Here is a 12,572-nt window from a genome sequence, read left to right on the forward strand (position 1 = left end):
GGGACTGTTCATGGCAGAGTTAATGTATGATAAGGATTGACTTTTATTTGTCACAAGTACATTGAAACATCGAACATACAGTGAAATGTGTCTATTCAAATCAGCGAGGATTGTGCCGGGCAGCCAAGTGGCACAGTGCTTCAGAAACTGAAACAGCGTGCTCATGCCCACAGCTCACTGTCTCGTACATCGTTAAAACCAGAGCACCCAGAGGGAGCTTGAGTGGGGAGAGTGTGCAAATCCCTACAGGCAGTGGCAGGAATTGAACCCCAACCTTGTAATGCAATTGCTCTGAGCACTCCACTACCGTACACCCCAACAACAAGCTCCCAATTGGCCAGTTACTAAACAAAAGCTGGTATGTAAATTCTCCCAGGCATTTTAAATGCATCTATGGTATTCGTTAATGCCTGGGGAGTGTATATATTCAATTAGTTCAGTGTAATATACTGAAACGTAATATTGAAGATTGTTTAAGATTCAAGATATTATTTCCTGTACACAAGTGTGAAGGAGAATTAAATAATTGTTTCTGTGGATCCAATGCAGCACAAAAAAACACAATAAGATAAAGACAATGATAATAAAAACATAACAATATAAATACATAAGATAGCTTATATACGTTGATTGTATGAACATAAAGTGATGGGAGTATGTGTACATAAGGTGACTGATGGGAAATAATAAAGTAGTGGTGGAGTTGGTGAGTGGATGTGTTGATCAGCCTTACTGCTTGGGGAAAGTAACTGTTTTTGAGTCTGGTGGTTCTCGTGTGAATGTTGTCAATTATACGCTATACATTAACGATCTGGAAGAGGGAACAGAGTGTAGTATGTCTGAAGTTTGCTGATTACTAAATTGTGTTAGTTTTTATTTGGGCAACTGCATGTCCTTGTTGGGGGGGGGTGTGTGTATGTGTGTGTGTATGTGTGTGTGTGTCTGTGTGTGCGGGTGTGTGTGTGTGTGTGTGTGTATGTGTGTGTGTGTGTATGTGTGTGTGTCTGTGTGTGCGGGTGTGTGTGTGTGTGTATGTGTGTGTGTGTGTGTCTGTGTGTGTGTGTCTGTGTGTGTGTGTGTGTGTCTGTGTGTGTGTGTGTGTCTGTGTGTGTGAGACTTTTGGTACTGTGTTTAGTGCCTTGTCCCTAGAGGAATTCTGTTTAATTTGGCTGTATTCATGGGTATTTGTGTATGGTTGAATGACAATGTGCAGGTGTACAGGGATACCTAGTAAACTGGGCACTGAGTGTATGTTTCCTTTCAGACCCGACATTGAGGAACCTCTCCCAGGAGATCATTGAGATGCTGAAGAGACTGGTTGGTTTGGAAATCTTCTCCATGAATTTTGCTGCTGTGCAGAGACACAGCAGTCAGAAACGAGCTCAGAGGAAACGACAGAGAGCCATGCAGGTGAGGAGATCCCTTCCCCCCACATGGATCTGGATGATGCAATTAATGGCTTTGTGGCAAAGTTTGCAGCTGAAATGAAGATGAGTGAAGGGGCAGGCACAGAATGATTCAGACAGATTAAGAGAATGGGTAAAGAAATGGCAGATGGAATACAGTGTGAGGAAGTATATGGTCATGCACTTTGGTAGAAGAAGTGAAAGAGTTGACTATTTTTTAAATGGAGAGAAAATACAAAAAGCTGTGGCACAAAGAGACTTTAGGATTCCCAAAAGGCTAATTTTCAGGTTGAGTCTGTGGTGAGGAAGGCAAATGCAACGTTAGCATTCATTTCAAGAGACTAGAATATAAAAGCAAGGATATAATGTTGAAACTTTATAAATCACTGGTGAGCCCTCACTTGAGTATTGTGAGCAGCCCCTTATCTTAGAAAAGATGTGCTGACACTGGAGAGGGTTCATGGGAAGTTCACAAAAATGAATCCAGGATTGAATAGCTTGTCATATGAAGAACGTCTGATGGCTCTGGGCCCATATTCACTGGAATTCAGAAGAATGAGGGGTGACAACATTGAAACATTGAATGGTGAAAGGCCTTGACCGAGTGGTTGTGGAGAGGACCTTTCCTGTGGTGGGAGGGTCTAAGACCAGAGGATACAGCCTCAGAATAGAGATGAGGAGGAATTTCTTTAGCCAGAGAGTGATGAATCTATAGAATTCTTCGCCACAGACAGCTGTGAAGGTTTTTATGTATATTTAAGGCAGAGGTTGATAGATTCTTGATTGGGCTGGGCATGAAGGGATATGGGGAAAAGGCAGGAGATTGGGTCAGCCATGATGAAATGACAAAATGGACTCGATGGGCCAAATGGCCTCATTCTGCTCCAATGTCTTTTGGTCTTATTCCCTTCATCCTCGATCCACCTCGATCCACAGGAACTATCCACCTCATTTCTACACAGTGATGCAACCTATGAGAATGCTTTCCACGGTGCACTCCCCCCCCCCCCCCCCCCCACAAACACACACACACACCAATTTACAGCAGCCAGTTAACCCCTCTGCTGGAATGTTTTTGGGATGTGGGATGAAACTGGAATGCCAGACTCCACATGTAGCCCTAAGTCAGGACTGAATCTGGGTCTCTGACACTGAGACAGCATTGCTAGCAACTGTGCCACAGACCCACGCAGGCGCAGAGAGAAGGTACAAGAAGGTCCACCTTCTTTTGGGTCCACATTTAGCACTACTTCCCCATTGTTACGAACGTATTTAAGTTCATTCTGTGTTCTTTCTGATTCAGCAGGATGAGGTATTTGCAATCAAAGGAGGAAATGCAAGTGTTAAAGGTGACAGGAAGTCACCTTTTTAGAGTTGTATAAATCACACGGTACAGAAAGAAAAACACATAATTAATGAGATCATAGTACAGAAAATAATGTAATACCTTCATTGGTTTAATGAGCTGATCTACAGAATGCAAATCTAACAAGCTTCCACACAGACTCCACTGTCTATCTCCCTCCATCTCTCTCTCTCTCTTCTCCATCTCCAACTCAGACTCCATCTCCAACGCAGACTCCACTGTCTATCTCCCTCCATCTCTCTCTTCTCCATCTCCAACTCAGACTCCACTGTCTATCTCCCTCCATCTCTCTCTCTCTCTTCATCTCCAACTCAGACTCCATCTCCAACGCAGACTCCACTGTCTATCTCCATCTCTCTCTCTCTTCTCCATCTCCAACTCAGACTCCACTGTCTATCTCCCTCCATCTCTCTCTCTTCTCCATCTCCAACTCAGACTCCATCTCCAACGCAGACTCCACTGTCTATCTCCCTCCCTCTCTCTCTCTCTTCTCCATCTCCAACTCAGACTCCACTGTCTATCTCCCTCCATCTCTCTCTCTCTCTTCTCCATCTCCAACTCAGACTCCACTGTCTATCTCCCTCCATCTCTCTCTCTCTTCTCCATCTCCAACTCAGACTCCACTGTCTATCTCCCTCCCTCTCTCTCTCTCTTCTCCATCTCCAACTCAGACTCCATCTCCAACGCAGACTCCACTGTCTATCTCCCTCCATCTCTCTCTCTCTTCTCCATCTCCAACTCAGACTCCATCTCCAACGCAGACTCCACTGTCTATCTCCCTCCCTCTCTCTCTCTCTTCTCCATCTCCAACTCAGACTCCAGTCTATCTCCCTCCATCTCTCTCTCTCTCTTCTCCATCTCCAACTCAAGTCTGACCCAGATTGGATTCTCAATTTTCACAAAAAATTGCCCCTTTTTATACCTTTCCTAACTCCTTACACTGTAACTTTCCCATGATCTCACATTCGGAGACAAACATGTATTCCTCATGATCTACTCTTGAGACTGTAGACTTGTACACCTTTTACTTTCTCAGAACATTCCCACTTTTAGCTATTTTGCTTCACAAACTTCCATTTTATTTTGGCATAAACCAAGGGGGAGTCAAATTTAACTCTTTCCTTCCACTTGTGGCCTTGGTAAGAGTAAAGATTGTTTAATGTCATTTCTGTACTTCCTGCCCTTTACACTGCTTGGTTTAGGCCAGCAATGAAGGTTCTCCACGTCAGTAGTTGCCTCTTGGTTTTCAGTTCTGTCGGACAGGCTGCAAGTTCCAGGTGGAGACTCGGGAATACCATCGCACGCGGATGTAGAAGGATTCCTCAGTGCTATTTTGTAACAGTTTTGTTTTACCAGTCAGGGTTGTTAGCCCTGAGCTGAACCCCAGAACCCAGAAAACTGGTGGATCACTCTTAATCTGACCTCTGCTCTTTGACCCCTTGGCCTGGGTGACCCTACCAAAGGACAAAGCATAAAGCTGTCCAGGTCACTGAGGCACATAGGCCTCCAAAGCAGGACAAGGCTGTGGTCGTCCTGGAAGGCAGTACCAGTGTGCAAGAGTAAAGGAGAAAGAAACAATTGTTACTCCAGATCTGATGCAGCTCTAAAAACACAGTGAGATAAAGACACACTAATAATAAAGCACACAATAAATATAAATACATATGATAGTTTATATATATTGATTGTATATCCAGAAAGTGACACTAGGCAGAGTGTCTGTACATGAGATGACTGTAGTGGTGGATGGGGGTGTGGAGGGGTGGATTAGTGGCTGGAGGTGTTGATCAGCCTTCATGCTTTGGGACAGTAACTATTTTGAGTCTGATGGCCCTAGTGTAGATGCTATGTAGCCTCCTCCCTGATGGGAGTGGGACAAACAGTCCATGAGCCGGGTGGGTGGGATCCTTCATCATGTTACTGGCCCCTTCCTGTCCCCTTTCTCTATATTTGCACTTGATGGAGGGTAGTGATGTGTTAGACAGTTTTGACTACCCGTTGTAGTCTTTCTGCCTGCCGCTGTGTAACTTGTGTTCCCCGTGTATGTGTTAGAGTGACGTGTATTAACCTCTTTCTGTTTTGATTTGAGCAGACTGTCGCAAACCCGGATATCGCTGCGAGGAAGAAACTGAAAAGGCACAAAAACAAAATTCAGGCAAGAAAGAGAAAGATTGAACTCCTTCGACCCAATTACAAGGCAAAGAAAGCCAGGAGTGGCAGCTTAAAAGACTTGGCAATGGTGGAGTAAAGTGGACGGAGGGAAACTGGGTTTTTGCAAATCATTTCCAGACCAGGACTTTGTGATAGAAACTGAAATGTAGTTTCTAATTTACTCTGTCACCTTCCATGGTGTATTTGTAACTGGGCTCCAGGAGTGTTTAACATGAGGTACAGTTTAATGTACAGTTTATCCAGTAAAGTCTATCAATAAAGGTGTTTTACAGAAAAATCTAGTTGTTAGAGATGGATGAGCTGCTTTTCCTGAAAACTCTGATTTCAAACCTCCGCTGCCTTGCGGTCATACCCACTTATGGGAAAGGCTTTGGGAGTAAACCCTGAGGACAAATCCAGAGCTGGAGTCCCAGAGGCAGTCCGACGTTGCCTTCAACCTCGCTCTGGCAACTCCTGTGATGCCACTGGTGCCGAGCTGTATTGGTCCTTGCCCTTCCCTTGGACAATATCAGTGGCGTGGAGAGGGGAGACTTGCAGTATGGGCAACTGCTGGTCTTCCATACAACCTTGCCCAGGCCTGCGTCCTGGAAACCATTCCAGGTGCAGATACGTAGTGTGGCGAGACTAACGGATGCCACCAATCGAGTGGTACAGAGAGTATTTGTTTACAGAATCTAAAAACAAATTATCGACTGTTTATTCCCCTCCACAGATGCTGCCTGACCTGCTGAGTTCTTCCAGCACTTTATGTATGTTGCAAAGATCGGTCCACTTGGGAACCTGTACCAGTACAAGGCAGTGATCTTACCTCTGCATTGTGTCAGTACTTCTGTTTTGGACCCAGATAAGATGCATGATGTAAGCTTCTATATAGAACATAGACCAGTACAGTACAGGAACAGGCCCCCCAGCCCACAAGGTTATGTAATCAAATGGCCAACTCATCCCTTCTCCCTACACAATGTCCATATCCTTCCATTTCCCTCACATTCATGTTTCTAGCTAAAGTCCCTATTACATTTGCCTCTCCCACCACCCTAAGCAGTACATTCCTGGTACCCATCAACACACTTGCTCCTCAATCTCCTGTAGAATTTCCCCCCGGAATGCATCACGGACAACAACGAGCCTTTTCCTGGGATGAGATGCTCTTCATTTTTTGTCAGTTATAGAAGAATCACTGCTCTTGCAGAGTATTTAACCAATTAGGGAATGCTCACTATTGAAAATGAAGTTGGCTCATAATCAGAGAAATATGTCCGTGTTGTTGGATCTCTAGTGTCTGACGCTCTTCACCTTGTTTCTCCTGAGTTTTCACTACATTGACCTGTGCACAGTACAGGTCCTTTAGCCCAATCTTCTACCAGCCTTTTAATCTACTCCGAGATCAATCTAACCCTTCCTTCCTACGTAGCCCTCAATTTTCTTTCCATTATTCTTTCTTTCACACGCCTATCTACAAGTGTTTTAAATGTCCCTGCCTCTATCAGCAACCCGGGAGGGTGTTACACACACTCCCCACTTTATGTGTGTAAAAAAAATTAAAAAAATCTTGCCTCTTGACATCCCTGCTATACGTTCCTCCAATCACCTTAAAATTACACCCCCTCATATTAAGCATTTCCACCCAATGAAAACGTGTCCAACTGTTGACTCGATCTATGCCTCTTAACATCTTGTATCCCTCTGTAAAGTCTCCTGTCATCTCCCCTTGCTCCAAAGAGAAAAGCCCTAGCTCCCTCAACCTGTCCTCATAGACATGCTCTCTGAGCCAGGCAGTTTCATGGTAAATCTCCTCTGAACCCTTTCTAAAACTTCCACATCCTTCCTATAGTCATGCAAGCTGAACTGAACACAGGACTCCGAGAGCAGTCTTCCGAGCTGCAACATCGCCACATAGCTCGTGAATTTTCCTGACTAAAGGCTAACACACCGTGCATTGTGAGGAAAGGTTCAACAAGCAAGAGCTCTGTGGGGGGACTGTCAGATTGATCTTGGAATAGGTTAAAGGGTCAGCACAACTTTTCTTCAGCCAGAGAATGGTGAATCTGTGGAATTTGTTGCTGCAGGTGGCTGCTGAAGCCAAGTCATTGGGTACATTTAAGGCAGTAGTTGATAGATTTTAGACTAGTCAGGGCATGAAGGGATGCAGGGAGAAGGCAGGAGACTGGGGCAGAGAGGGAAATCAATCAGCTATGATGTAATATAACCATACAACAATTACAGCACAGAAAAAGGCCATCTCAGCCCTTCTAGTCCGTGCCGAACACTTACCTTCACCTAGTCCCACCGACCCGCACTCAGCACATAACCCTCCATTCCTTTCCTGTCCATTTACCTATATAATTTTACTTTAAATGACAATGCCGAACCTGCATCTACCACTTCTACTGGAAGTTCGTTTCACACAGCTACCACTCTCTGAGTAAAGAAATTCCCCCTCGTGTTACCCTTAAACTTTTGCCCCCTAACTCTCAACTCATGTCCTCTTGTTTGAATCTCCCCTACCTTCAATGGAAAAAGCCTATCCACGTCAACTCTATCTATCCCCCTCATAATTTTAAATACCTCTATCAAGTCCCCCCTCAACCTTCTACGCTCCAAAGAATAAAGACCTAACTTGTTCAACCTTTCCCTGTAACTTAGGTGCTGAAACCCAGGTAACATTCTAGTAAATCTTCTCTGTACTCTCTCTATTTTGTTGACATCTTTCCTATAACTCGGTGACCAGAACTGCACACAATATTCCAAATTTGGCCTCACCAATGCCTTGTACAATTTTAACATTACATCCCAATTCCTATACTCAATGCTCTGATTTATAAAGGCCAACATACTAAAAGCTTTTTTCACCACCCTATCCACATGAGATTCCACCTTCAGGGAACTATGCACCATTATTCCTAGATCACTCTGTTCTACTGCATTCTTCAATGCCCTACCATTTACCATGTATGTCCTATTTTGATTATTCCTACCAAAATGTAGCACCTCACATTTATCAGCATAAACTCCATCTGTCATCGCTCAGCCCACTCTTCTAACTGGCCTAAATCTCTCTGCAAACTTTGAAAACCTACTTAATTATCCACCTGTCTTAGTATCATCTGCATATTTACTAATCCAATTTACCACCCCATCATCCAATGTATCTGACAAACAACATTGGACCCAGTACAGATCCCTGAGACACACCACTAGTCACCGGCCTCCAACCTGACAAACAGTTATCCACCACTACTCTCTGGCATCTCCCATCCAGCCACTGTTGAATCCACCTCACACTTATCAGCATTAAACTCCATTTACCATCATTCAGCCCACTCTTCTAACTGGCCTAAATCTCTCTGCAAGCTTTGAAAATCTGCTTCATTATCCACAACGCCACCTACCTCAGGCAGAGCAGACTCGATGGGCCAAATGGCCTAATTCTACTCCTATTTCTTCTGGTCTAACATTGTGGACGATGCGGCTGTACTGTGCAGTAGTGTTCAATGTTCTATGTATCTCACATCTGACAACTGGGAAGCACCTACGCTCCTTATGAAGACAGTGGGTGTCATCCTGTCAGCAATGTGTGGCTAAATAATGTTAAACATCGTGGATCCTCCATAATAAAGAATGGCTTTTAACCCATATCTAAAGCCAGCACCATTAGGTTAAGGGCTAAATATTGCAAAGATTAATCAGCACACAGTGACACTGGTTCTGATCAGGGTCCCACCAAAATGGTAATGTTTTCTTTTTGAAAATGTTTATTGGAAGATTCTGAAAACCTTGCATGCGTAACCAGAACTTTGGAATTTCAAAGTATCTCAGACAACACTTGGGATTCAAGTTCAGGAGACAAAGGTTTCAACAGAGGATCATTAAAGGAAGATTGAGCAGACAGACAATTCAGTCCTCATGGAACCTCACCGATCTTGGAGGGTGAATCTGGTGCTTAACAAATTAAACAGCAAACATTAATTACACATCTATAAAGTGTTTCTAAGTTGGATTTGATTTAAATACAATAATTGCTCATCTCTTTAATTTTCTGCACCAATGATTTGTATTTTTACAAGATGCCAATAAATCTTTGCCGGTGGACCTCAATAGGTTATGGAGCAATGGGGAAAAGTAGACCTATACTGCCAGTTGCTGGCCACTGTCTGCAACTGCAGTTTTACACCAGTTAGTGAGTCAGACTTGCTTTTGGATGCACTTTTACATGAAGTGGTTGGCTGCTGAATTCTTGAGCTCTTTTTCAAAAAGCTGCTGGGGTCCTGTGTATGATCAATCATCAGCGAATGACTGATGGATTTCTGTTGAACAAAGGATTACGGCGCAGGGAAGGGACAGAGTAGAGTTTAAGGGTCAGCTTAACATTTAGGGTCAGTTGAGGACGTGCAAAAAAGGCTTTGTTGGACATTCTGGGCCCTTAAGCTTTCTAGGCAAAGCCCAGCAAGTACAATGGCTAATGGACCCCCAGGCTGGCGGTCCTTGCAGGCAGGAGGCCCCCAGGTAAGCATGTCAGCAGAGTACGGGATCCCAGGAAATACTGGGGTCGACCAGAAGTCCAGGTCTGATGGCCGAAGTTTGTGAGCCTGCTGGGAAGGCTGGAGGCCTGGATTTGGCTGTCCTGAGGTTGGATGATTGGGGGTGGGAAAGGGGCTTGTTTTGCTGCTGCTGTTTGTGTGGTTTGCTGAACATTGTGGGCATGCTGTGTTGGTGCTAGAATGGGTGACGATGCTTGTGGGCTGCCCCCAGCACCCCCCGTATGATACGTTGGTTGTGGGCGTGAATGACGTATTTCATGTGATAAGTGAATCTGATCGTGAGGAAGAGGTACGTGAGGATCAATGAAGATCTAATAGAACGGAGGAAGAACAGGAAGACCCTCCTGCTGCTGTGTGTTACCTGAGAGGGAGAGAATGGGAGAGCGAGAGGAGGGGATGTTCCACTGAGGTTTGGTGCAGTAGAAGGGTGCTTCGATTCCACTGGTGCAGTCTGTCGTATCGGTCAGGCACTGGCTACACACACAGCTCAGGACCACCGGAAACCTGTAAATGGGGTCAATGTTGGCTGGACATCCCGGTAGCCTTATGGAAATGTACTCGATCTCCCGGTAGGTGCAGACTCTCTGCGTCAGGGCCATCTTTGGCAGAAGGGTTTTGATGTTGACGTCCTAGAATACAAAACCATTTTTTAACAGCTGAAAGTGGTTTCTCATGTCCATACATGGCATTAACACACAGCTAGGTGGAGTCAGAGTCACACAGCAAAGAAACAGGCCCTTTGGCCCAAATGCTCTATGCTGACCAGGATTCTCATCTCAGCATGGTGTGGCACAGTAGCGTTGTTATGCAGTGCCAGCAACTGGAGTTCAATTCCCACCACTGTCTGTAAGGAGGTTGTACATTCTCCCCGTGACTGAGTGGATTCCTCCAAGAGTTCCAGTTTCCTCCCACAGTTCACAGATGTACGAGTGAGTAGGCAATTAGTCACGAGTGCTATTGGGTGACATGGGCTCACTGGGCTGGAAAGAGCTGGAACCATGCTGTATCTCTAAAACAACAGACAAAATGCTGGAGGAACTCAACAGGTCAGGCAGCATTTATGGAGGGAAATGGACAGTCAACCACTCTTGTCAAAACCCTCGTCTCAGGCTGAGAAACTGAGGCGTTCACCGTCCATTCCCCTCCATCGATGGTGCCTGACGTGCTGAGTTGCCACATCATGTGTGTGTGGCTCAAGATTTCCTACATCTGCAGAACCTCTCGGGTTCCCGTTTGCCCATATTTGGCCCATACACCTCTAAGCCTTTCCTGATCAAGTGTTTTTTAAATGTAGTTATTGTGCCCAGCTCTGGCATGTCCTCTGCAGCTTGTTCTGGACCACCATCACATGGAATGTACAACAGGAACAGCCCCTTCCAGGCCATGATGTCTGTGCTGAACACGATGCCAAATTAAACTAAATCTCTTCTGCCTCCAACCCCCATTTGTCCATGTGCTGATCTAAAAGCCTCCTGAATGTCCCTGTAGGATCTGTTTGCACCACCAACCCCAGCAGTGAGTTCCAGGCATCTACCATTCTTTGTGTAAAATACTTGCCCCACTCAGTCCCTTTGACCCACAATGTTGTGCCAAACAAATTAAATTAGTAGCCAGCTAAACTAATCCCTTCTGTCTACACAATGTCCATATCCTTCCATTTTCCTCACATTTGTGTGCCTATTTAAATGTCTCTTAAAAGTTCCTAAAGTAATTGCCCCTACCACCACCCCAGTAGCGCATGCCAGACACACACCTCTCTCTGTAAAACAAAACTTTCCCCTCACATCTCCTTTGAAATTACCCCTCTCACCTTAGATGCATGTCCTCTGGTACTAGACATTTCAACCCCTGGGAAAAGATATTTAAATCTTCCCCCACTTTCTTTAAAACACATCTTTACCAAAAGCATTTTAAAAAGAGATGCTTCTAGAATTTAGTTCTCTCGTCCTGAAGCTTAATACTAATGCATTTTCTCTCTAACAAAAGGTTGACAAGCTGAAACAATGACTGCTGCTCTTGTAGTCATAGAATACTGCTGCAAAGAAAGTCCCTTCAGCCCATCTAGTCCGTGAAAAACTTACCACCCATCAACCGGCACCTGAACCACAGTCCTCCGTACTCCTCCCATCCGCAAACCTACTCAAACTTATCTTAAATGTTAAGCTTGAACCCACTTCCACTGGCACCTCGTTCCACACTCTCACCACCCTCTGAGTGAAGAAGTTCCCCCCTCAGGTTCTCCTTAAACATTTCACTTTTCACCCTCAAACCATGATCTCTACTTCTACCTTCACCCAACCTCAGTGGAAAAATGGCCTGCTTAAATTTATCCTGTCAATACCCCTCATAATTTTGTATTCCTCTATCAAATCTCTCATCCTCCTGTGCTCCAATGAATAAAATTTGAACCTATTCAACCTTCCTCTGTAACTCCAGTCCTCCTAGCTTGGCAATATGCTTATAAATTTTCTCTGAACTCTTTCATCTCGTTTCCTTATTATTTTCAATCTTATTACTGTTTCAAATTTTTAATTCGTCTCCACAGATGCTGACTGACCTTCTGAGTGTTTCCAGCAGTTTCTGGTTTTGTCTCGGATTTCCAGTGTCTGCGGGTTTTTTTGTACCTCTCTTTCACTTGTTGAGTGAGACTCTGGTGTACACACTGGAAAGGTGAAGGTTTCATGTCCCAGACTGGAGCTTGGCTCCAGAATTCCGTGTGGGAGACTGGAAATGGGGCCCAACTACATCACATAGAACATACAGCATAAGAACAGGCGCGTCCGCCCACAATGTTGTGCTGGTCCAGTTAAATTACTAATCAAATGGCTGACCTTTTTAACATCTGCATACTTGGAGAATTTCATATTTATTTCCTGATGACAGAATCAAGCCATTCAACCCATCAAGTCTATGCAAGCCCCAAGAGCAATTCCATTCCACCTAACCTATTCTTCCTCAAAGTCCCATCAATTCCCCCCAGTGAAACCCAATTTCCCTCAGGATCAATAAAGTATGTCTGTCTGTCAGATTCTACCCCTCACCTGGGGCAATTAACCCACAGATCTCCATGCCTTTGGGATGTGGGAA

At 44.7% G+C, this 12,572-nt stretch overlaps 2 protein-coding genes across 5 annotated transcripts in view; one reads left to right on the forward strand and one right to left on the reverse strand.

Moving 5' to 3' along the window:
* Window positions 1-5,239, forward strand: part of utp20 (UTP20 small subunit processome component) — a 195,376-nt gene extending 190,137 nt beyond the window's left edge. Inside the window, exons 61-62 of the mRNA XM_059978567.1 lie at window positions 1,265-1,410; window positions 4,865-5,239. Coding sequence (XP_059834550.1) covers window positions 1,265-1,410; window positions 4,865-5,020 — 302 coding nt within the window. The 3' untranslated portion in view covers window positions 5,021-5,239. The remainder of the gene's footprint in view (window positions 1-1,264; window positions 1,411-4,864) is intronic.
* Window positions 5,240-8,703: 3,464 nt separating this feature from the next.
* The window catches only part of LOC132397856 (thyrotropin subunit beta-like), a 32,039-nt gene continuing 28,170 nt past the window's right edge, over window positions 8,704-12,572 (reverse strand). For 3 of the 4 annotated variants that reach the window (XM_059976606.1, XM_059976607.1, XM_059976604.1), the window contains exon 3: window positions 8,704-10,114. In XM_059976606.1, the coding sequence (XP_059832589.1) occupies window positions 9,797-10,114 (318 nt within the window). In that variant the 3' untranslated portion in view covers window positions 8,704-9,796. The remainder of the gene's footprint in view (window positions 10,115-12,572) is intronic. The other variant, XM_059976605.1, reaches the window with a different exon arrangement.

Source organism: Hypanus sabinus, chromosome 8 (genome assembly GCF_030144855.1).
Source record: "Hypanus sabinus isolate sHypSab1 chromosome 8, sHypSab1.hap1, whole genome shotgun sequence".
NCBI lineage: Eukaryota > Metazoa > Chordata > Chondrichthyes > Myliobatiformes > Dasyatidae > Hypanus > Hypanus sabinus.